We start from the raw sequence: 21,154 nt of genomic DNA, 5'->3' as shown, positions 1-21,154 counted from the left end.
ACAGCCAAATATAAAGCTACTCTAAAACTTATTTGTCTATTTTTCCCCAATCCACCACATTATGAACATAGTCGGCTTTTCACCTATCTCTCTCTCTCTCTCTCTCTCTCTCTCTCTCTCTCTCTCTCTCTCTCTCTCTCTCTCTCTCTCTCTCTCTCTCTCTCTCTCTCTCTCTCTCTCTCTCTCTCTCTCTCTCTCTCTTTCATCTCTCGCACCCACCACATAATATAACATAGTCGGCTTTTCACGCTAAATAAACTTTATTACTCTTCTCTAAGGTATAACAGTTTATATGAGTGATAAAGAAACAAGGATGATAACATCCATAAGTGAGTTCTGGAAAAATATTTCACAATCACGAAACCTTGACAAATATATATGGTTTTTACGGAACCTAGTAAAAGTGGCTGACTCAGATTATGACGTCCAAAAAAATTAACCAATGAGAGGCCAGTATACACTGTAATTGACCAATGGTAAAATTTATAGTGGCCTCTCATTGGTTAATTTTATTTTGACGTGATAATCTGAGTCAGCCACTTTTACTAGGTTCCTTATTACGATGCTTTGCTATTAATTAAACCTAATGAATTTGTAGGTTTTGATTATTCTAAAATACCTCTTTATTTATCCGTTATGGACAGACGGACACACTTCTGAATGTAAAAGGCATTCCAGTTAAAAAGGAGAGAGAGAGAGTGAGAGAGAAAGAAAGAAATGTGGATTGATTATGGTATGTCGTATAAAATATGGCAGGAATACCTAAACAGACACAATGGAAAAACTTTACAAGTTTAAAATCACTTCTGAATTGTAAAGGAATTTTCATGAAAATGTTAGTCTTTTAAAGAAGCCGTCTTAACTTTTTTTTTATAGCTAGCCGGTTCTTTTAGTAAGTAGTAGATGTAAATTTTTCCATAGAATTCAGATATGCAATCGTTTTTTTTGTAGACCTCTTATTTTTTAAGTAATTTAAGTTTTTTTAAATTAGGTCGATTTTAAGGTACTAAAATGCAACAAAAAAAAAGAAAATGGCCATTATGAACAAAAATAGTAATATCTTTAATTTGACACCTTACTTTTTCAATTCTATCAGGTAATTATTGAAAAAATCGATTTTTTAAAACTTACGAGAATAAAAACTTTGAACTTAATTTTATCATTCCCCAGGCATAAGAAATAGGCGTTATATATACTGTTAGAATGAGAAAATATTACAAATCCATTCTAAGCAAAATTGAAATAAAAAGTTTACAATATAGTATATAAACTACAATAAAAGGAATTATATGAAAATATTATATTATATTATATTATACAGGCAACCATCTTATTTCTTGAATTGAGAATAAAAATGGGAAGGGGATAAAGAGGGGGTAAAGAGGGGATGAAGAAAGTGTTGCCTGAACAAAAAAATATAAGAGGTCTACAAAAAAAAACGATTGCATATCTGAATTCTATGAAAAATTTTATATCTACTACTTACTAAAAGAACCGGCTAGCTATAAAAAAAAGTTAAGACGATTTCTTGAAAAATATTCTTTTTTTAGACTAACACAATTTAGACTGACGAGAAAAAATACAGTACTATTAATAGCTAAACAAGGATGACAGCATCCATAAAAGAGAAGCTCTATAACGGTAGGACATACAAACATTAACACTTGTAGAGTATCAGAACTGAATAAGCAGAAAATTAATTTGTTACTATAGTCTAAACAGAACTATATAAATTTGTTTCAAAATTACGTAAAATACAGTCAGAACACCAAAAAGCTTTAAATTCGATTTTGAGACAGAAAGTCATTTTAATATGTTATTGAAAGGGCGTCGTAGCTCAGTGGTAACGCCCTGAGGTACGGTGGTGAGAGTTCGAGTTCAAGTCCCAATGTGGCAACTTGAATTTCACAGTCGCAATTCATTCACGCAACTTCCCCTTGGTTGTGTAAGAAGGGTGATGATTGAGTAGTTTGGATACCCAAAGGTCTCGTACATAATATCAGTACAACCCTTACCCAAGCTCCTCTGTGGAAAGAGTCATTCATTACAGTAACTTAATTTGGGACACCTGCCATACTCGGCAAGGGTGAGGTTATAACGAGTAGCTCCCTTGAGACAGCGGGTCAAGTACTTGTACTTGAGCGTGGACCTTTAGTTGGCCCTGGTGCTAGCATACAAAAGTGCCTCGTCCTACTCCATGACTACTTAGGTCAAAACACTAAGAAACTATGGCTACACACACACTCAAAAACAAACAGTACATCTTTTATTATACCTAATGACAATTTTTTTAGGCAAAATTATTATTTTTTTTTCTTTTCTATAGTTATCAAGAGTTTTATAACCTAAGAAAGGAAATGTGAGGAGAGGAATGGTAATAAATTGGCTCAGCAAAATTGCAACAATTTACAGAGAAAAAAATCTGCCAATGCTATTTTTATATTTTATATTTTTCCTCAAATAAAATTTGAGATTTAAAATTTAAATTTTGTCCTATAAATTTCGAGACTATTCAATCTTTACTTCTTTTCTCAATTTCTTAAGGTATCAAAATTAAAATAATTTTCATATTTTTTGGGGTTATAACATAAGCCTATGAGAATTATTTATGCAATAAGTAATAAGGATGTTTTATACTTGATTTCAGAAGTGTACAGAAAAAGGTTGTATTCCACACACACCCCCCGGCCCCCCCCCCCCCTGGCAAAATTAAGGGAGATGTGGTACACTAAAAATCTGGAGACACTGTAGAAGTATCCCAGGACATACATTTTAATAAAATAGCCTAAAACCACCCCTGGACCATACCTTAAGCTTCAGACAAAACAACCCTCTATCTAACATAATAGGATTTTTTCCGTCTAAATATTTTTCTAAGCTTACCTTTAACGAATAGAATGGTTTGTTCTGAGGGATGGAAAAGTTACAAATCAGATGAATTGTTTGACCTGCAAGCACGTAGTGGGACACCTAAAATATATAAATGTATTAGTAGCAAAGATACTCTATGATTATATTTGTTGGTTGATCTTTCATTAAAATAAAAGAAAGAGTTGGCGTGAGCTATATGAAACTCTGCCGTATCTCGATTTGGGCTTTGAAATCAGCTAATAGCGTTGGTAATATAGATACAGCCGAGTCCCCAAAAAGCTCTTTTCTAGCGTCTCCACCACATGGGCTAATTAGTTGTTTGGATTATACATCTATATTTATATTTACACATCTAAATTATTGCCTTTCTGTCCATAGTGTGATTTTATGTCAGCTGAACTTCGACAAAGCGTTCGATACGAGAAATGGCTACTTGACATCAAGGAGGAAGAAGACAATGGCCTGTTTATTACACTAGTCCCCAAAGGTTTATAATAAAATTATCCTATTATTAGGGTTAACACCTTTGGGGACTTTATTGGATTTTTTTTAGTTAGTTCATTAAACTGAGTGTTCAAACGTTTCTATCACTAAATGTTGTCTACAGAAGGTAATATTTTGCGTATCATTTTTAGGGAATGTACATCAATTTATCCAATTATTCGGCCATTTTCTCATCCCTTTAGATTCCTGACATTTTACCACTTTTGTACCCAAAGTTTTACAACCCCGTTATCTTATTCCTCGGATCTAAAAATTTAGATACTTTTAATGGATTTTGATTGGTTGGTTCCGATATATCGGCGTACAATAATATCAATGCAATGAAGGGTTATTTTTGTTTCTGACATTTATTGGATGCTTATTATTTACCATAACTAAAATTTCTCTATATCCCCAACCGAAAAATAATATACAACAAGGATGACAACATCCATAAGTAGCGAAGCACAAAAATCATAGATGGGAATACGTACAAGTAGATTTAAAGGGTATTTATTAAAATCAAGAATAGATTTATTGGATAAAATAAACACGAAACCTTGTTTTATTTTGTATGATGACGATGGTCAAAGTAAATTACATTAAAGATGCACATAACAATGGGGAAAATTATTTTGATCCTGATATCCCAAAAAAGTTGGATAAAAAAAACAAAGATATGAGGAAATATGTAAAACATATAAAAATAGCCAAAAACCTGATAAAAGGCAATCTGGCCGCTATGGTTGTTTTCTTAAAACGACAGAAAATTAAATTTTTATATCCTTAACTTAAAAAATTTGGAAAATCGGACCATATACACTGAAGATATGGAGAAAATGTGAAAAATATAAAAATAGCCAAAAACCTGCTAAAAAGGCAGTCTGGCCGTCATTGTTGTTTTCTTTAAAAGACGGGAAATTTGATTTTGATATCAATAATTGAAAAAATTTTGAAAATCGGACCATAAACACTGAAAATATGGAGAAAAATGTAAAAAATATAAAAATAGCCTAAAACCTGCTAAAAAGGCAGTCTGGCCTTCATCGTTGTTTTCTTTTAACGACGGGAAATTTAATTTTGATATCTGTAACTCAAAAATTTTGAAAATCGGACCATAAACACTGAAGATATGGAGAAAAATGTGAAAAATATAAAAATAGCCTAAAACCTGCTAAAAAGCGGTCCGACCGCCAATGATGTTTTATAGTCAATTGTGCTCCTTAATGATAGGAATGTTGTCAAAAAATTTCAGCATTCTATCTTTTATAGGAGCTGAGTAAATCCCATTTCCCCCATAGCGTTACGGACTGACGGACTGACGGACGGACGGACATAGTGAATTATAGAGTAGCTTCGCTACTAAAAAAAAGTGAAAAAAATCCACACAAAAATTATGTAGAACATTCGTTGGTGACGGTTTAATTTTTGGTTCTGAATAAAATTAAATAAAAAACAAGGACAATAATATTCATAAGTAGCGGAGCATAAATAAATTAAAATCATCTGAAAAGTAAATTAATTTACTAAGTATAAAAAAGACAGTAAATGGAATGTTACGAATGTTTTTAGTATAGTAGTGGCTACGCGTCTAGCCTCTAGGGGCCCTAGCCCTAGAAGATTTAGGGATGTGAATGGGATGTGAATGAGAAATACCAGCATTTAAGTAAACTAAAAAATTTTTTTTAAATCGAGGAAGAATGGGCTACCTATTTTTATTTTTGCGGAGAGAGGGGCCATTTTTGGATGAATGATAAGTATCACCCCGCAATTAAATAATGGACGTAAGAATAGATAAGAGTGTCTTGGTAATTAGAAGTATTAGTGACAGAAGAACTTGCGGACACATTCTAATGATAGAGAAGCTTTACTTGTAAAAATGCATTAATTAAATTTGTGTGACACTCATGCACATTCAAATTACCTAGGCAAATTTATTTTCATTTTTTTTGCACGGTGTTTATTCACTTCTGTTAGGATTTCATTTCACAATCGATAATAAATCAATGTACATTGTACATTTCCAACAGTTCAACAAATTTAATCAGTCCATAATCAAATCCGTGGGTTTAAAAGACCAAACAATCAATATCATAAAAGTACTAAAAGTTTTTTTCATACAACTTTTATGTCATAAAATCTATCCAGTTCTTCATATAACAGTTTAATAAAATTAACATAATTAGGTAGGAAGTTTTAATAATAGTCGATAAAAACCTTTCCATATTAGAAATCCTATATGTAGAAAATCTCCACTTTCAACAAAATAATCGCCCTTGTCAAACGAATAATAATATTATGTTATTTAATTAGTACTTTGTATTGAAAGTATAATATATCAAAATAATTAATTATATTTTTAGTGGCGAAGCTGCTATGTAATTCCAAATGTTCGTCTGTATGTCTGTCTACAACGTGTTTTTCTCTTAAGAGATGTCATTTCAACGGTTGCTTTTGTAGATTTATGGCTTGAAATTTGATTAAAGAGTCCTTTGACCACCCAGAATCTATTATATAACTCACATTGTCCTACTATCTGTTAATGGTGTTTCGCAGAAGATTTAATTATGACGAGGGAAATTTTTCACATTTCTTTAAAATTTAACAATCACTATAACGTAATTTTTATCTGGAGGCGGAGATGGTCAAGAAAAATAGCTTAAAACTACCCCAAGACTTATTTTTTCAAATAGAATGACATAAAACCATCACTTGGAGGTACTTGAAGCTTACCTAATAAGGAAAACCTTAATCGATTCAGTGGTTATTGAGATCTTAAGCTTCAGAAAACAAACTCTAACTAGTTTATTTAAGAGGATAAATTTGTTTTCATTTTTGTGTTTCGCTACTTAAGGATATTGTCATCCTTGTTAATGGATTTCTCATAATGTTTCTTTTTTACGTATAATGTAATTTGATATTAATCAATGAATGCCTTTATCATATTTGTAATTACATTTTTATATTTGTGTTTTTAGTAGCGAAGCTACTCTATAATTCACTTTGTCCGTCCGTCCGTCAGTCAGTCAGCCAGTCAGTCCGTCAGTCCGTCAGTCCGTAACGCTATGGGGGAAATGGGATTTACTCAGCTCCTATAAAAGATAGAATGCTGAAATTTTTTGACAACATTACCATTATTAAGAAGCACAATTGACTATAAAACATCATTTGCGGTCGGACCAATTTTTAGCAGGTTTTAGGCTATTTTTATATTTTTTACATTTTTCTCCATATCTTCAGTGTTTATGGTCCGATTTTCAAAAATTTTTCAGTTACAGATATTAAAATTAAATTTCCTGTCGTTTAAAGAAACAATCATGAAGGCCAGACTGCCTTTTTAGCAGGTTTTAGGCTATTTTTATATTTTTCACATTTTTCTCAATATCTTCAGTGTATGGTCCGATTTTCAAAATTTTTTCAGTTATAGATATCAAAATTAAATTTCCCGTCTTTTAAAGAAGACAACCATGACGGCCAGACTGCCTTTTCAGCAGGTTTTAGGCTGTTTTTTTTTTATATTTTTAACATTTTTCTCCATATCTTCAGTGTTTATAGTCCGATTTTCAAATTTTTTTTCAGTTGTAGATATCAAAATTAAATTTCCCGTCTTTAAAGGAAATAACCATGACGGCCAGACTGCCTTTTTGGCAGGTTTTAGGCTATTTATAAATATATTTAACACTTTTTTCCATATCTTCAGTGTATATGGTCCGATTTTCCAAATTTTTAAAGTTTTTAAGGATTTAAAAATTAAATTTTTGTCGTTTTAAGAAAACAACCATGGCGGCCAGACTGCCTTTTATCAGGTTTTTGGCTATTTTTATATTTTTTACATATTTCCCAAGATCTTTGTTTATTTTGATCCAATTTTCAAACTTTTATGGGATATCAGTATCAAAATAATTTTTCCCATTGTTATGAGCATCTTTAATATAATTTACTTTGACCATCGTCATCATACAAAATAAAACAAGGTTTCATATTTATTTTATCCAATAAATTTATTCTTGATTTTAGTAAAAACCTTTTAAATCTACCTGTACGTATTCCCATCTACGATTTTTTGTGCTTCGCTACTTATGGATGTTATCATCCTTGTTAAACTAATAAATGAAACTTAGATTATTAAAAATTCACAAAAAAAAAATTTGACTTTAGGGATCTTAAGGGATAAGACAATTAGAGGTAATCTCTATCTTCTAATAGATAATATTCTGGAAGGATTTAATAGTATTATAGACAACTTTCCGCGTGTATTAAAATATCAAACTAGTTTTTGTAAGCCTCTTAGGGCCAAAGGCCCGGGCTAACAAAACAGGTATTAATCTTATGTTTCTTTTTTAATATTCGTGGAAAATAGTCTATATAATAGTCGTATAGACTGTATTACGATGCTATACATTATTTTTTAAGAATGGCTAAGAACCAGTTCCAATCCAGCGGATATTAATCGGTTTCGAAGAGATACTGCAAAGATTTTTTTCTATTTTGTCATGATATTACACCAATTACAACCTATTATTTTCTGCTAATTAATTATTCTGACGTAAACCTTTGTTTTTTTGCAAATATTGTTAGAAGAGATTATGTTAATTGCTTGCATTATAGAGAAAATATACATAAAAGGATATTTGTTATTGGGTTTCTACTTAACTTATTGTTGTTATATACTCGTGAGTTCTTACATAGCCGTTAGAGGCCCCCCAGTCCCCCCTCGTTTGATTTTAGTTATCCAACAATAATATATTTAGAGGGTAAGCGAGTTTTCCTTCTTAGGAAAAATACAATTCTTCTCAGAAAATTTTTAGTAAGTCGTATCTTAGAAGAAAGAATAAATGTATAATAATACATAACTCAGACAACTATCTTGTTCTAGTTATTCATCTGCTAGCAAATCTTTACTGCTATTTTGTAGCGACTTGGATGTGTTAGTATTTCCAACGCTATTAGCTGATATTCAAATACCCTTTTGAAAGTCGGCACAGGGTCACCAACCCGTGAACATACAGTTATATATCCCATGATTCTTATTTCATCTTAATGAAAAAAGCATTTTTAGTCATTTAGGTAATTCAATAAAACGCATATATACAAAAACATAAATATTATTATTTAGGGCGCGGCAGTCACGCCTCAGCCGCGCATAAGCCTCAAAATGTAACCCGTTAGGGTGCAAAAAAAATTCAGACAAGATGCATTGTCTGTTTAGGAAAAGGTTTAGACATCCAGCCGAATTTTATAGTTATAATATGACGATTTCACCTGCGGCTGATACGCAGCTGCCGAGCCCTAACTTCATTCTTAGTGCATTCAATAACATATAATTATTATTGCAACATAAACAGTATAATAAAATAAAAGTGAACCCAAATAAAAATAATTTATAATAATTTGTGAAAATATATTTAACCTTTTGTGTGCCAAAACAATTATTGGAATTTATAAATTGTTGTCATTTATTACTTTCTTACATTACTGAAAAATTTAAGAATGGCGAAAATTGCATTAGTCAAAAAAAACATTTAAATCCTAAAAATATAAAATTTCGAGGACTATAAACTACTTTAAAAAAAATAACAACCAAAAGACAACCATCCTTATGATTACATTATTAAGTAGTCTTAGCTATGTATGTATAAAAATATACTTATAAGCCAATGCATTCTACCTTCTCTTGCTTATAGTGTCACGCATCTGACAAAGCAGCACAATGTACATTTATTAGCAAAGGAAAACATCACTTTCCCAGCGACGTGCGGATACATTGTGCTTATGCTACAATCAAACAATCAAAATTTAGCCTTTGACTTGTGCAAAATTTGCTGCTGACAGCTTGTCTAGCCGCTACAATCTAGCTTTAACCAAATCAAAACATTACTTATTTGTTCTTAAACAAATTACATTTGTTTGGCTATTATATTTTTTTGTTACAATACAGAAGCACTGTCATTTATATTTTTCATAAACTTGGCAATTGAAAAAGTTTGCTTGAAATTACAAAATGTATAAATAAAAGAGTATATAAGAGCAAGAACAGGGAATAAACAAATTTTCAGTATGGCTTCGGATCCTATTAATTTCCGATGAATTAAAGATACCGGTTCACAGCCATACTGAAAAGTCATGTATCGCATCGTGTTGTTCAGAATTTTCCACGAATAAAAAAATAAAAATCATAAAAAATTTCTGTTTGATTTGATAAGATAATAATGATTTTATTATATTATTAGTGTAAAATTTTTTACAATAGCATAAGATACAAGATTCAGTAATATATGGCTTAGAACCGGTTCTAATCCAGCGGATATTAATCGGTTTCGAGGCCATACTGGGAATATATTTACCTTAACATTGACAAAATTTTGTCTCGGGTTGTTAGGGTTGAAATGAATATCCGCTGTCTGAGCTCTCAGTGAGTCGGACGGGGAGTAACTAGGGATGATCCGGATACCTGAAAAATAATGAACTAGATAAGTTATTTACTAAAACAAAATAAACCCCAAGGTATTTGATGATCGAGCGATAACCCCTTCAGAAGATTGAAATTTCTGGTTGAAAATTTTTGTTTCTTATTGTTTGGAACCAATTGAACAAAATTTAATTAAGGTGCCCAAAGCTCCACATCACAAGTGGTGAAAAAGTTTGGTTACCAGTGTAAATTACAATCTGATATCCCCTCCCTGCCTGACTTTTTTTTGACAAACTTCACATATTAATAAATTACCAATAGTCCTAAAATTTTAAGACAAAAATAATTTTTGCAATCTATAATACAAAGTAGAACGATGTCTGTCTGTCTGCCTGTTTGTCTGTCTGTTTGTTTATTAGTCTGTTTGTAGCAAAGGATCTCGCTAACAGCTGAACCGATCGAATTCTCCTAAACAGGGCAGCTTCTCATAAGTCCCGGGAAGGTTTATAACTATTTTCTTGGGGGGTGGGACGCCGCTAGTTATTAATAAAATGTTTATAGTATTTTATTTAACATTTCTCTTTTATTTCATTTCTGCAAAGTTTTTTTTCTCCTTTTGTCAAGTTTGTCAAAACTATTTTTTATACAATAAAATATAAATAGAAAACAACAACGATAATATCCATGAAAAAAGAGACAAATATTTTGCTATAGTCATATGCTACACGAGTATAACAAAATGACTATTCGTCATATACATCACTTTTTAAAATATCAATAAAAATTATATAATATCTCAGAGAGATGTTGGACCATAAATTACACTAGTAGTATCTAAATTTTCTAATAGTGTCCTAAATTTCCAACCCATAACTTAAATCCACGGAAGCACTAATTTCGTTTTTCATCATTGCGTATGTATATCAATTCAAAATCCATTGTCTTTTCCCTTAAGATCCCTGATCATATCTAGCTAAAAATCAACATGAAACGACCTCTTTTTTATATATCTTAATATGTAATTTTTCATTTAAGGTTTTAAACATATAGGACAACTCAATTTGTCCAAATTCACGATCAGAGCTAAATGATTTGTACATCCTAAAAACGACACAATTGTAAAATAGTTATTTATAGACACCTTTACGCTGATATTCAGAAGTCCCGGTCTAACAAAACTGGTATAATAATTATCATTTTTATTTAATTGCTCGTAGAAAATTGTCATCAATACGATACAAGTTTTTCAGTATGGTTTAGATTCAGTTTTAATCCAGCAGATATTAATCGGTTTCACAACCATACAGGTAAATATTTTCATTTCAAAACTTTAAAAGAAGTAAAATGTATCACAAAATCTTGTTATATACTTAACTGTTTTCTAATCACCTTTTCTCTGATATTTATTTTCTATCATTTCACCGAAATAGATTTAGATAATGTTTTGCCCCTTGTTCTACATATTTCTAATGTGTTACTTATGGTATGTCCATTGTTCAAGCAAAAGCGCAAATCTCTTTAACAGCAAATGATGACAACATCCATAAAAAAGAAGTACTGAAACGGTAGGACAAACGGACATTAACACTTGTATAGTGTCAGAACTGAATAATCAGAATATAAATGTATAAGAGTCGAAGCAAAATTGTAAGTAAATTTGTTGAAAAACTGCTTGATACAGGATAATGTTTATGGACATACTTACATTTTTAGAACTTGATTATAGAGTTGCTTCGCTTATAATATAAAACTTTATTGTCCCAGGAATCAATATACCAAAAATCAGATCAATCGGATAATTAGATCACACACAAAATTTTAAATTGGGAATATTCATCAATTTATCGTCCATTGTCTTATCCCTTAAGATCCTGAGATAAAGCATAAAAGCTACATTTTGTAAACTCCGCGTATATTTTGTGAGGGGTACTGTAGACAAAGTGTCCAGTGTACCGAAAACTTTACCATTCAGTCAGATGGACTTTTTATACCACTACAATTTTTCATCCAAGATCTGATAGAGAGAAAAAAAGATAGAGGAAGAGAGAGAGAATAACATATACACTCGGAAAGAAACAATTAAATTTTACAACAGGACAAACAAGGAGTAAAGAACATGTTCATGAATCTTGGAATAATGATAAAAATTCTCTATTTTAAACCTGAAATAAAAATAAAATCTATTCTTCCTTGTTTTAACGACTAAACTGATTGATTCGCCATTTCAGAAAGGCTTTATACATAGCATCCATGGCCCTAAGCTTAAAGTCAGCTAGTTCATTTACGTATAATATAGCTTATTTTCAAATACCCTATAATAATGTTTCCTATAAAAAAAAAACAAATTTTGTCTAAAAAACTATATATTAGGATAATGAAATTAGATTTTTTCTTCATTTGAAAAACATTCAATTTATTGAACTATCTTTATTCTTTATATGTCCACTAGCGGCTACGCCCCTAGAGGCCTCTAGTGGCACTTTAAATGTTTTTGTTTGTTAAATTTAATTTTTTATGTACGATACCACCTTATTTGACGTTGAAGTCTCCCCTAAGGGGGGAATTTTTTTGTTTTTGGGGGGGTTAGGGGTGTCCCACCCCTCAAGAAAATATCTTAAAACCACCACAGGACCAGTAGGTATATTCCCTGAAGAGTAGAGCCCATTCGGTTCAGTGGTTGCCGAGATCTTAAGCTTCAGACGGACAGACAGACGGACAGACAGACGGACAGACGGACAGACGGACAGACAGACATCGTTCTACTTTGTATTATAGATTGCTACCAGCCGCCTATAAGCCTCATGGAAATCAACCTATTTAAAACAAGGATGACAACATCCATAAAAGCGAAGCACTGAAACTGTAGGACAAACGAACATTAACACTTGTATAGTGTCTGAACTGAATAATCAGAATATAAAAGTATCGAAAGAGTCGAAGCAAAATTTAAGTAAATTTGTTGGAAAACTGCTTGATACAGGATAATGTTTATGGACATACTTACATTTTTAGGACTTGATTATAGAGTTGATTCGCTTATACTATTGTTCTTTGTTGTCCCAGGAATCAATATATCAAAAATCAGATAAAACGGATAATTAGATCACATAAAAATTTGTTGTTAAAAAAGTAGAAAAATCAACATGTTTAAACTGGACTACGGACATTCTGGTGATGATTATAGAGTTAATACGGTTTCTAAATCGTACCTAACTACTACAGGAATCATCATGCAAAATTTGAAATCGATAGGACAATTCTAACATGCCTAAATTAACGAATAAAAGCTATCTATCTCGGACGGACGTACGGACGGACGGACGGACCGACCCTAATTATAGAAAATCTTCGCTTTTAAAAAGTCTAAACCTGACCAAAATATGGTAATCACTCTTTTAAAATAAAAAAAATCATAGCACCCAAACGGTTTTGATTTGAGGCTTAGTCGCAGATGCCGAGCCCTGATTTTAACTAATTCATTTTCCTATATTTTTTCCTGTCCTCTAAAAAGATTGGAAGATAGGGAATTGATTATTTTGCACATTTGCTGAAAAGATTTTTTACTTCGTCCAATTGATAATAAGAAATAGGTCAAAGATCTAGAATATCACTTTAGATTACTGATTATTGCTGGTATTGTATCAAACTAAGACTAGCCATAAAGTAACTAAATTAACGATGTATAAATACTAGGTCTGCCTAGACCACTTTTTTTCATTTATTGGTTAGTTCATTCATCCAGTAAAAGGGAAGAGGATGGGATAACGGGGGTGGAGGGGGGTAATCGTTATATTAGCATGTTTTTATTTATTAGAGAAATCTGGTGTAAGCTCTAAGGATTAATGTATTCATTGTCGCATCTGATTTTATTTTTTTTTCATTAGAGTGAGGGGATTTACAAAATAATATTTAAAGGAAGCCTGCAAGAAATACCACGCTTTAACTGCTGAAAGACTGTCACAAGTAGACCAAATACCCCAAATTTGAAGCCTTCAGCTTCTATAACAAAAAAGTTCTAGGCATTTTAAAATGACATTTTATGTACAATGAAAATTTTGAAAGAATTGCAATGCTCATGTTGAAAACTTTGAAATTAAACTACGTAGCCTAGAAACAAAAATATAAACTTATTTTTGTCATAAATTTAGGTTTCCAGTAACTAATTATATTTTTACAATAAAAATACCCATTTTTATAGTCAAAATCATAAAAAAAAATTAAGTTTAACTTGTGTTGTACCGAGTGTACTGTAGCCAATCAGAAGGCGGAATCAGCTTAACAACCAATCACAGCTGAGATTGTATTAGTTTCCCCCTTTGTTTCCGCTATGATTTTCGTTTAAAAATGCAATTTAAAACGAATTTTTTTCAAAGATTTTGACTATGAAATGTGGTGTTTTTATTGTAAAAATGTAATCAGTTACTGGCAATCTAAGTTTCTGACAAAGATAAGGTTATAATTTTGTGTCAAGGCGACGTAATTTAATATTGTTTTTTCTTTTATGAGCATTAGAAATCGTTCAAAAATTTCATTGTACATAAATTGCTATTTTGAAATGCCTAGAACTTTTTTGTTATTGAAGCTGAAGGCTTTAGATTTGGGGTATTGGGTCTACTTGTGGCAGTCTTTCAGCAGTTAAAGCGTGGTATTTCTTGCAGGCGTCCTTTAACCACTCTGTACCAAAAAATTACAAATCAAAATTTTTTGCCTTTGAGCAGACAGAAACTGGAGGGACAGACAAACAGACATCGAACCTCCAGAAATATCAGGGAGGAAGGGAGAGGACAATGGATCAAATATTTAATATTTTAGGGTTCCAAATCTTGGGAACCAGCTTAAAGTGTTCATGAAGGATTTAGACTGAATTTTGGGACTTTGGGGACTTGTGCACAGTTGCCGGGGAATTTGTTATGAATGAAACAATTAACACAAATTCTAGCAGACAAAAAATTTATATTGTATAAAATTATTTCGGCTGGTCATAACAAATATTTTTTTCCCAAGAAAATGTCCTTTCATGTTTAGAAACTCTACCGTGATATTTGTGTAATAAACAATCAAAAACCCTTTAAAAATTTCTTTAAATTTTCTGGATAAATCTGTTTTTTGTGGCTTTTCAGCAAAAACTCTCAAATTGAATTAATTGCCCACTGTCCCCTCCCTTCCTTCCTGAGAAATGTAGTAGAAATTATAGACACCTTGAAGACATAACCAAGTCTACATAAGAAATAAAGGGAAAGGTCAATGAACGATAGATTAATCTTCCCCTGATTGAGTATTAAAAAAAAATATAGAGGTGAAGGGGTTAAAACACCCCGTGGACCATATACCAACTTTCAATTGGGTCTTTGATTATTAGCAAATAGTGGCAGAAATATAAACACAACCAAGTATCTACAAAAGAGCAGATAGCAATTTGATATCAGACGAAAAAGGTCACAAACACTGGATCTAGGGTTTAGGGGTTTTACATTTCTACTTATACATTTATTGTTTGAGTTAAATTTAACTTTATAAACGTGGTTTCCAAATGTATCGCACCTTTCTGATAAAGATTTTTTTTAAATTGCAATATTATGTTGATAAAATAACAGCGCTAAAAATGGCGGGAGATCGGAAATTTTTACAATTTTATACAGTAGCATCTGAGCTCCTTGTAGGGAGGGGGGGGGGGGAGTCGACCCACTATATTGAACTTTTTTTGTTGTCAACCTTTCTGGACCTATACAAAAGCTTCCTTGTAAAGGAGAGTCATATATCACACCAGAGGTTAACGATTTATTTCGGTACAGACTAACAGACAGGCATCCTTATAATTTTACATACCAAATTTGCATATCCCTGTATCCCAGAGCCAACACTGTGTAGGAAGTTAATGACAGACATATGGACAAAGGAAAACGGAAATAGACAAAGAGACAGGTGAGGACAGGGATCTCAGGGGATACGACAATGATTTGATGTACATCCCCGATGAAGACAAACAAAATTAGTGCATTTCTGTAGCACCTTTAATCTGTAGATCAAAGTTATTGGTTGTATACTTTAAAGACCGCCAGTTTGAACCAACCAATCAAGGTTTCACAAAAAGGAACCCAATGTTTTTAAGCCTACGAATGATACAGTTTGTTCATAAAACTACCCAATGTCCTCTCCCTCCCTGTGGCTCAAGAAAGTTGGGTATATTGAACAAAAATAATATTGTGAAAAGTGAAGCTTTTCTATAATTAGGGTTGGTACGTCCCTCGTGTGTAACTGGTAATTCTTATCGATAATTAGGGATGTTAGAATTGTTCTATCCATTTAAAACTTTGAATAATAATTCCTGCATCAGTTAAGTACGGATTTTAAAGCGTACCAACTCTATGATCGTTATCATAAATGATGATTTTGATTTTTTTATAAAAGTAAAAGTAAAATCTAAGCGGCTTTTCGTCAAATAGTAGATTCTTTTAAAAGAGAAAGAATAACTTTATCTATGGCTATGAGAGGGACCACAAGTTATTAAACATTTATTCTATATCTCCAATATTTGGTGTGTGTATACACTTTCGCTTATTATCACATCTGCAAACTATTTCATATTCGCAAAAAATGTAACAAATGCAAATCAAGAAGAGAGGGAATTTTGAACTGCAAATTACGTTTCTTGGCATAAAACTTTTGGCACTTATTAAATATTTATTGCCAGAAGTGTCTATACTTACACAACCAAAAATTTAAACGAGAGTTTTTATTTGGTTTATAATCAAATCATTATTCATCAATTTATCGTCTATTTTCTTATCCCTTAGGATTCCGGATGGAAAATAAATGAGTGCTCTGGGAGTTTAATGAATACAGTTAAGGTGAAGAACAATTTGTGCTGTTGTAATAAATACGATTCTGATCAGGAAGGGAGTGGACAATAGGCTTTTTATTACACTGGTCCCCAAAGTTGACTCTAATTGAATTTTGAGTTGAGTTCGCAAATGTTTCAACAACTACTTTAATCTACATAAGGGGAAATTTTGTATATCATCATTGGGGATGTACATTAATTTATCGGCCATTGTCTTATCCCTTTAGATCCCTGTACTCTGATGGTTTGATAGACGAGTGGACGTGAGGGTACACCCGATATTAGAAACACTTCACACAAAATATTGAACAATTATTCTTTTTATCATTTCTCTTCTTGACTTCTCTTAAGAAATTTCCATCTTAATCAGAATATTTATTTTTAGTTAGGATTTAAATCTTGCAATTATGTTGTCCTCAAAATAAAATTTTTACCTAGGCTTTGAAGCCGATTAATATCCGCTGAATTAGAACCAGTTTTACCATACTGAAAATTCTTGTATAACATTCGGCCCTGGGATCTAACTAATAGTTATTTCTGGCATCATATTATAAACAGCTTTCCGCGGATATAAAATGTACAATTATAAATTGATTGAACATTTTCATATTCGTAGAAAACTGGATATAATACGATGTTAGAAATAAAAAGTAGATTGACAATGGATATATTATTACTTGGATGTTGCACCAGATTTTCATGTACTCTGTTAAAATTATGCTCACAGCCTGCTAAAATAACATTACCCAACATCCACCTTCTTTACCCCATACCCTCCTCTCGTACTAGATAAAAGAACTGACCAATAAATTGGGTATATTAGCAAACTAAATTGAGGTAAAATTTACCCTGTCAATATATCCACGTATATCTCAAATCCATTTTGACAACAATAATGAATAAATAAATCTAAACTTGTAAGCAAATTTAAAAATATATGTACACACCAATCATTACAAAATACTTACGTAAAAGTACACAAATTGATAAAAAAAATCTTGTAAGAAATCAAAAGTAGGAACAAAGACAGTTTTTCTAAAAAAATATCCAATTATATAAAGTAGTGAGCTTTTTTTCTTAAGCTGAAGGTCTAGAAACATATAAATTGGAAACCTTTGTTTATTAACTCCCCTGGCAAAACCCTGTACACACTCTAGGTATGTCCAGAGGAAGGGGGGCATGGGGGGTTTACCATTCCCCAAATCATTAAAAACCCTTGCCCCCCCCCCCCCCAGGGGCGTCCAAGCTTTTTTATTTGGGGGTGGGGTAATCTTTATTTCATTGAGGCATTTTTTTTAATTGGGGGGGGGGGTAAAAATTGAAAAGTCAAAATTCATTTGGGGGGTAATCAGATGCTGTGAGAATTGGTGCAAAAAATATGACGTAACAAAAAAAATTAGCCAATGAGAGGCTGTTATTGACCAATGGCGGCCACTACCATTGCCGCCATTGGTCAATAACGGCCTCTCATTGGCTAATTTTTTTTGTTACGTCATATTTTTTGCACCAATTCTCACAGCATCGGGTAATCACCCTTTTACCCCCCCCCCCTCCCTTGGACGTCTATGCCCCCCCCCCCCCTCTCCTAATAAATAGCTTGAATTTCCTTGGCACACAAACTAGCCTTCAATTATTTAAAGATAAAAATTCCTTCAAGGGGTTGACATTATTTTATTATCAATTTACACTCCTTTTTTCCTTATTTATGTTATTTTTTAGAATACTGTTCCCTGGAAGTTTTTTTATAGTGCCTCTAAAAAATACGTCATATTGACCTACCATTGGTGAATTAAAATGTGTACTGGCCTGCCATTGGTAACTTAGTTTGCCTATAGGCCTGTCATTGGTCATTTGTATTGTGTGACGTCATTTTTTATAATAATGTTCCCTGTCTCATGTCGGAAGTAAAGTTAGAGTGCCAAAATAATTGGAGAAGGTAATCATCTCAATGGTGTGGCATCACAGCCGCAAAAAATAATATCCACAAAGTATTTTTAAATTCATTATATAGTAGTAAATCAATATGTTCTTCCTTTATATGTGTCTTGAAATCGTTTTATTCTACGAATTGTTTAAATTTTTTAACATTGCAGGCCTCACTCTTCCTACGAATACACAGCCCCTAAATACAAGAGGCACTGCACAGCTAGCAATAAACTTAGAAGGGGCGTTTAATGATAGAGGCAAAGCTAAGTGATAGTGTTAAGCAAGGACGTCCAAGCTTTTTAACAAAGCATGAAGAGCGACAAAATTTTACTACCCTCAAAATGTTTTCCCCGGGGTTAATTTTTGCTTGAGGGGTGTAAGCACCCTTTTACCTCCATCCTTTGGTGTCCCTGGCTGTAAGAGCAATAAGACAGCAAATTAAAATCTAATTAAAATTTATTTTCTAAATAAAACTGATTTTCCTAATGTTTGTTCTTCTTTATTTGTTGATTACTTTAGTAATAATAATCAAAGCCAAATTTAATGTAATGGCAAGGCTAAAGAATAATGGGTTCATAAACTCTCTTATGTATTTCGACGACATACAATTTGAATAGTTTATCTCAACTAAAAATGATATTAGAAAAGATTTATTTTATTAATATAACGTTCTTTTTATGACATATTAAATTCAGTCTTGTGTTAATGCAAAAAGAATGTACAAGATTGAACGTTTTTTAAATGGATGACGATCTAATCAGCAAAGGCAATTCAAGAGTGGCTGCTGCACTAAAAATTAAATTTCCTCCGAGAATAATGCAATGCCTAAGTGAAATGTTTGAGATGAAAGGGCGAGTCAATAATTTTCAATAATTCTGCGCACTCAAAATAAAATTCAATTTTGTTCAAATAATTCAGCAGATGTGGGGTCACTTCCGCATATTGTTAGATCAACAGAAACGCGAATTTTCATAACAAAAGCAAAAACTATCCAATTGCCTTTTGCCTTTTTCTAATTATATTAAATACTTTCTCAAAGACCCCAATTCAAAAATACCAACCAAGGCCATTTGTAAAGCTTATCTGAAATTTAAAACTGAATAGTTCAGTAGTTTGCGAGAACATAACGGACAGACCCCAAACTTTTTACTGTATGTAAATAGGAGAATGTTGTTAAAATATGTGGAAGTAAAAACACACCTTTTGTTCAAATAATTCTTTCAACACAGAATGATTTTGTGATCAGGGTTAGGTGTTCTGTGATTCTATTCGATTTTAACTTACAATTAACTAACGGCTTTTAAAGAATTTTAAACATTTTAATTTTAGTTTATTTTTTTTTTTTTTTGGGGGGGGGGGTAATTTTATTCTAGTGGCGATTTCTCTTAGGAGGGTGGTGGTACCCTCCCCAAAAATAGTTATAAACCTATAGTGAGATTCTTCGGTACAAACAAACAAACGGACAGACAGACAGACATTGTTACACTTTGTGTAATAGATTGTAAATAATCATTTGAATAACGACTCTCCTACTATTTAGCCGTCTCTTATCCTTATATTGAGAGGAAAAATACTTTTTTATAATTATCTAACTTTAAAATTTTGGTATTATATCAAACTAAATTAATTGAAATATTCTCATGCCATAAGGAAAGAAGTTATTTATTTTTAGACGCGATTATTTTCATTAAGTTTTCCAAATATAAAGACACCAAATGGAAATTCAGTAGAAAATCATTTATTCAATATTAAATGAAATAAAATATATGAATAATTACAACCAAGACAAAATTCAATTGGACAAAAAAACTTCAACTTTCCACAAGAAAAATGGTACCTGACATAAGTGTTGAGGTGACAGAATAGTTCTTATCCTGCGCCAGGATTTGCTGGCAGTTGGTAGTTGCTTTGGGGTAGGGCAGGCAGCTTAGTAATAACAACACATATACATACATTTTATACTTAAAATCTGAAATTTTTTTTAACCAGTTAGAATATCTGTTTAACATTCTATTATCTATTTGGATTGTATTTGGGGCTATACCCTTACTATTTAATGGTTTGTATCTGTCTGTATATTAAGATATATAAGTTTTCCGGAATTTTAATGTTAGGGGGAGATTTGAAATCTGCATCAAATTTTAAGGATTTTTTTTATAAAATTCGTTTTTTGTATAATTCTTTATCTAAAAGCGGAAATGCATTTTAAGTTAATTAATTTTGACCAATAGGATAGGTGGATTTTAAACTACCTGCGCTCTAATTGGTTGAATGATGTACGCCATCCAATTAGAGCGCAGATTTTTTGAATCCACCAATCACAGATGCCAAAATTAATTAACTTAAATTGCATTACCGCTTTTAGATAAAGAATTATAGAAAAAACGAATTTTATAAAAAATCCTAAAAATTTGATGCAGATTTCAAATCTCCCCCTAACTTTAAAATTACGGAAAACTTATATATCTTACTGTATATATTGCTCATTAATAAACATTTTGTCTACTAATGGACGTGATCTTACTTGTTTTAATCAAAGTGATTTATTCCCTTTTGTTGTGTTAAAGATACAAGTACAAAAACCATACATTCATATAAATTATGAAATTGCTTAATAGATGAAA

The 21,154-nt window shown here is 32.0% G+C and overlaps 1 protein-coding gene across 1 annotated transcript in view; it reads right to left on the bottom strand.

The window, feature by feature from the left end:
- The window catches only part of LOC145327493 (uncharacterized), a 55,589-nt gene extending 35,093 nt beyond the window's left edge, over positions 1-20,496 (bottom strand). Inside the window, exons 1-3 of the mRNA XM_080171039.1 lie at positions 20,368-20,496; positions 9,699-9,805; positions 2,884-2,970 (exon numbers count right to left, since the gene is read on the bottom strand). Coding sequence (XP_080027165.1) covers positions 2,884-2,970; positions 9,699-9,805; positions 20,368-20,485 — 312 coding nt within the window. The 5' untranslated portion in view covers positions 20,486-20,496. The remainder of the gene's footprint in view (positions 1-2,883; positions 2,971-9,698; positions 9,806-20,367) is intronic.
- Positions 20,497-21,154: the final 658 nt, after the last annotated feature.

The sequence above is a fragment of the Acartia tonsa genome, chromosome 9 (assembly GCF_053477335.1).
Source record: "Acartia tonsa isolate MP-2025a chromosome 9, ASM5347733v1, whole genome shotgun sequence".
Lineage (NCBI taxonomy): Eukaryota > Metazoa > Arthropoda > Copepoda > Calanoida > Acartiidae > Acartia > Acartia tonsa.
The sequence above is the reverse complement of the archived record's forward strand: the minus strand, read 5'-3'. Positions and strand labels throughout refer to the sequence as shown.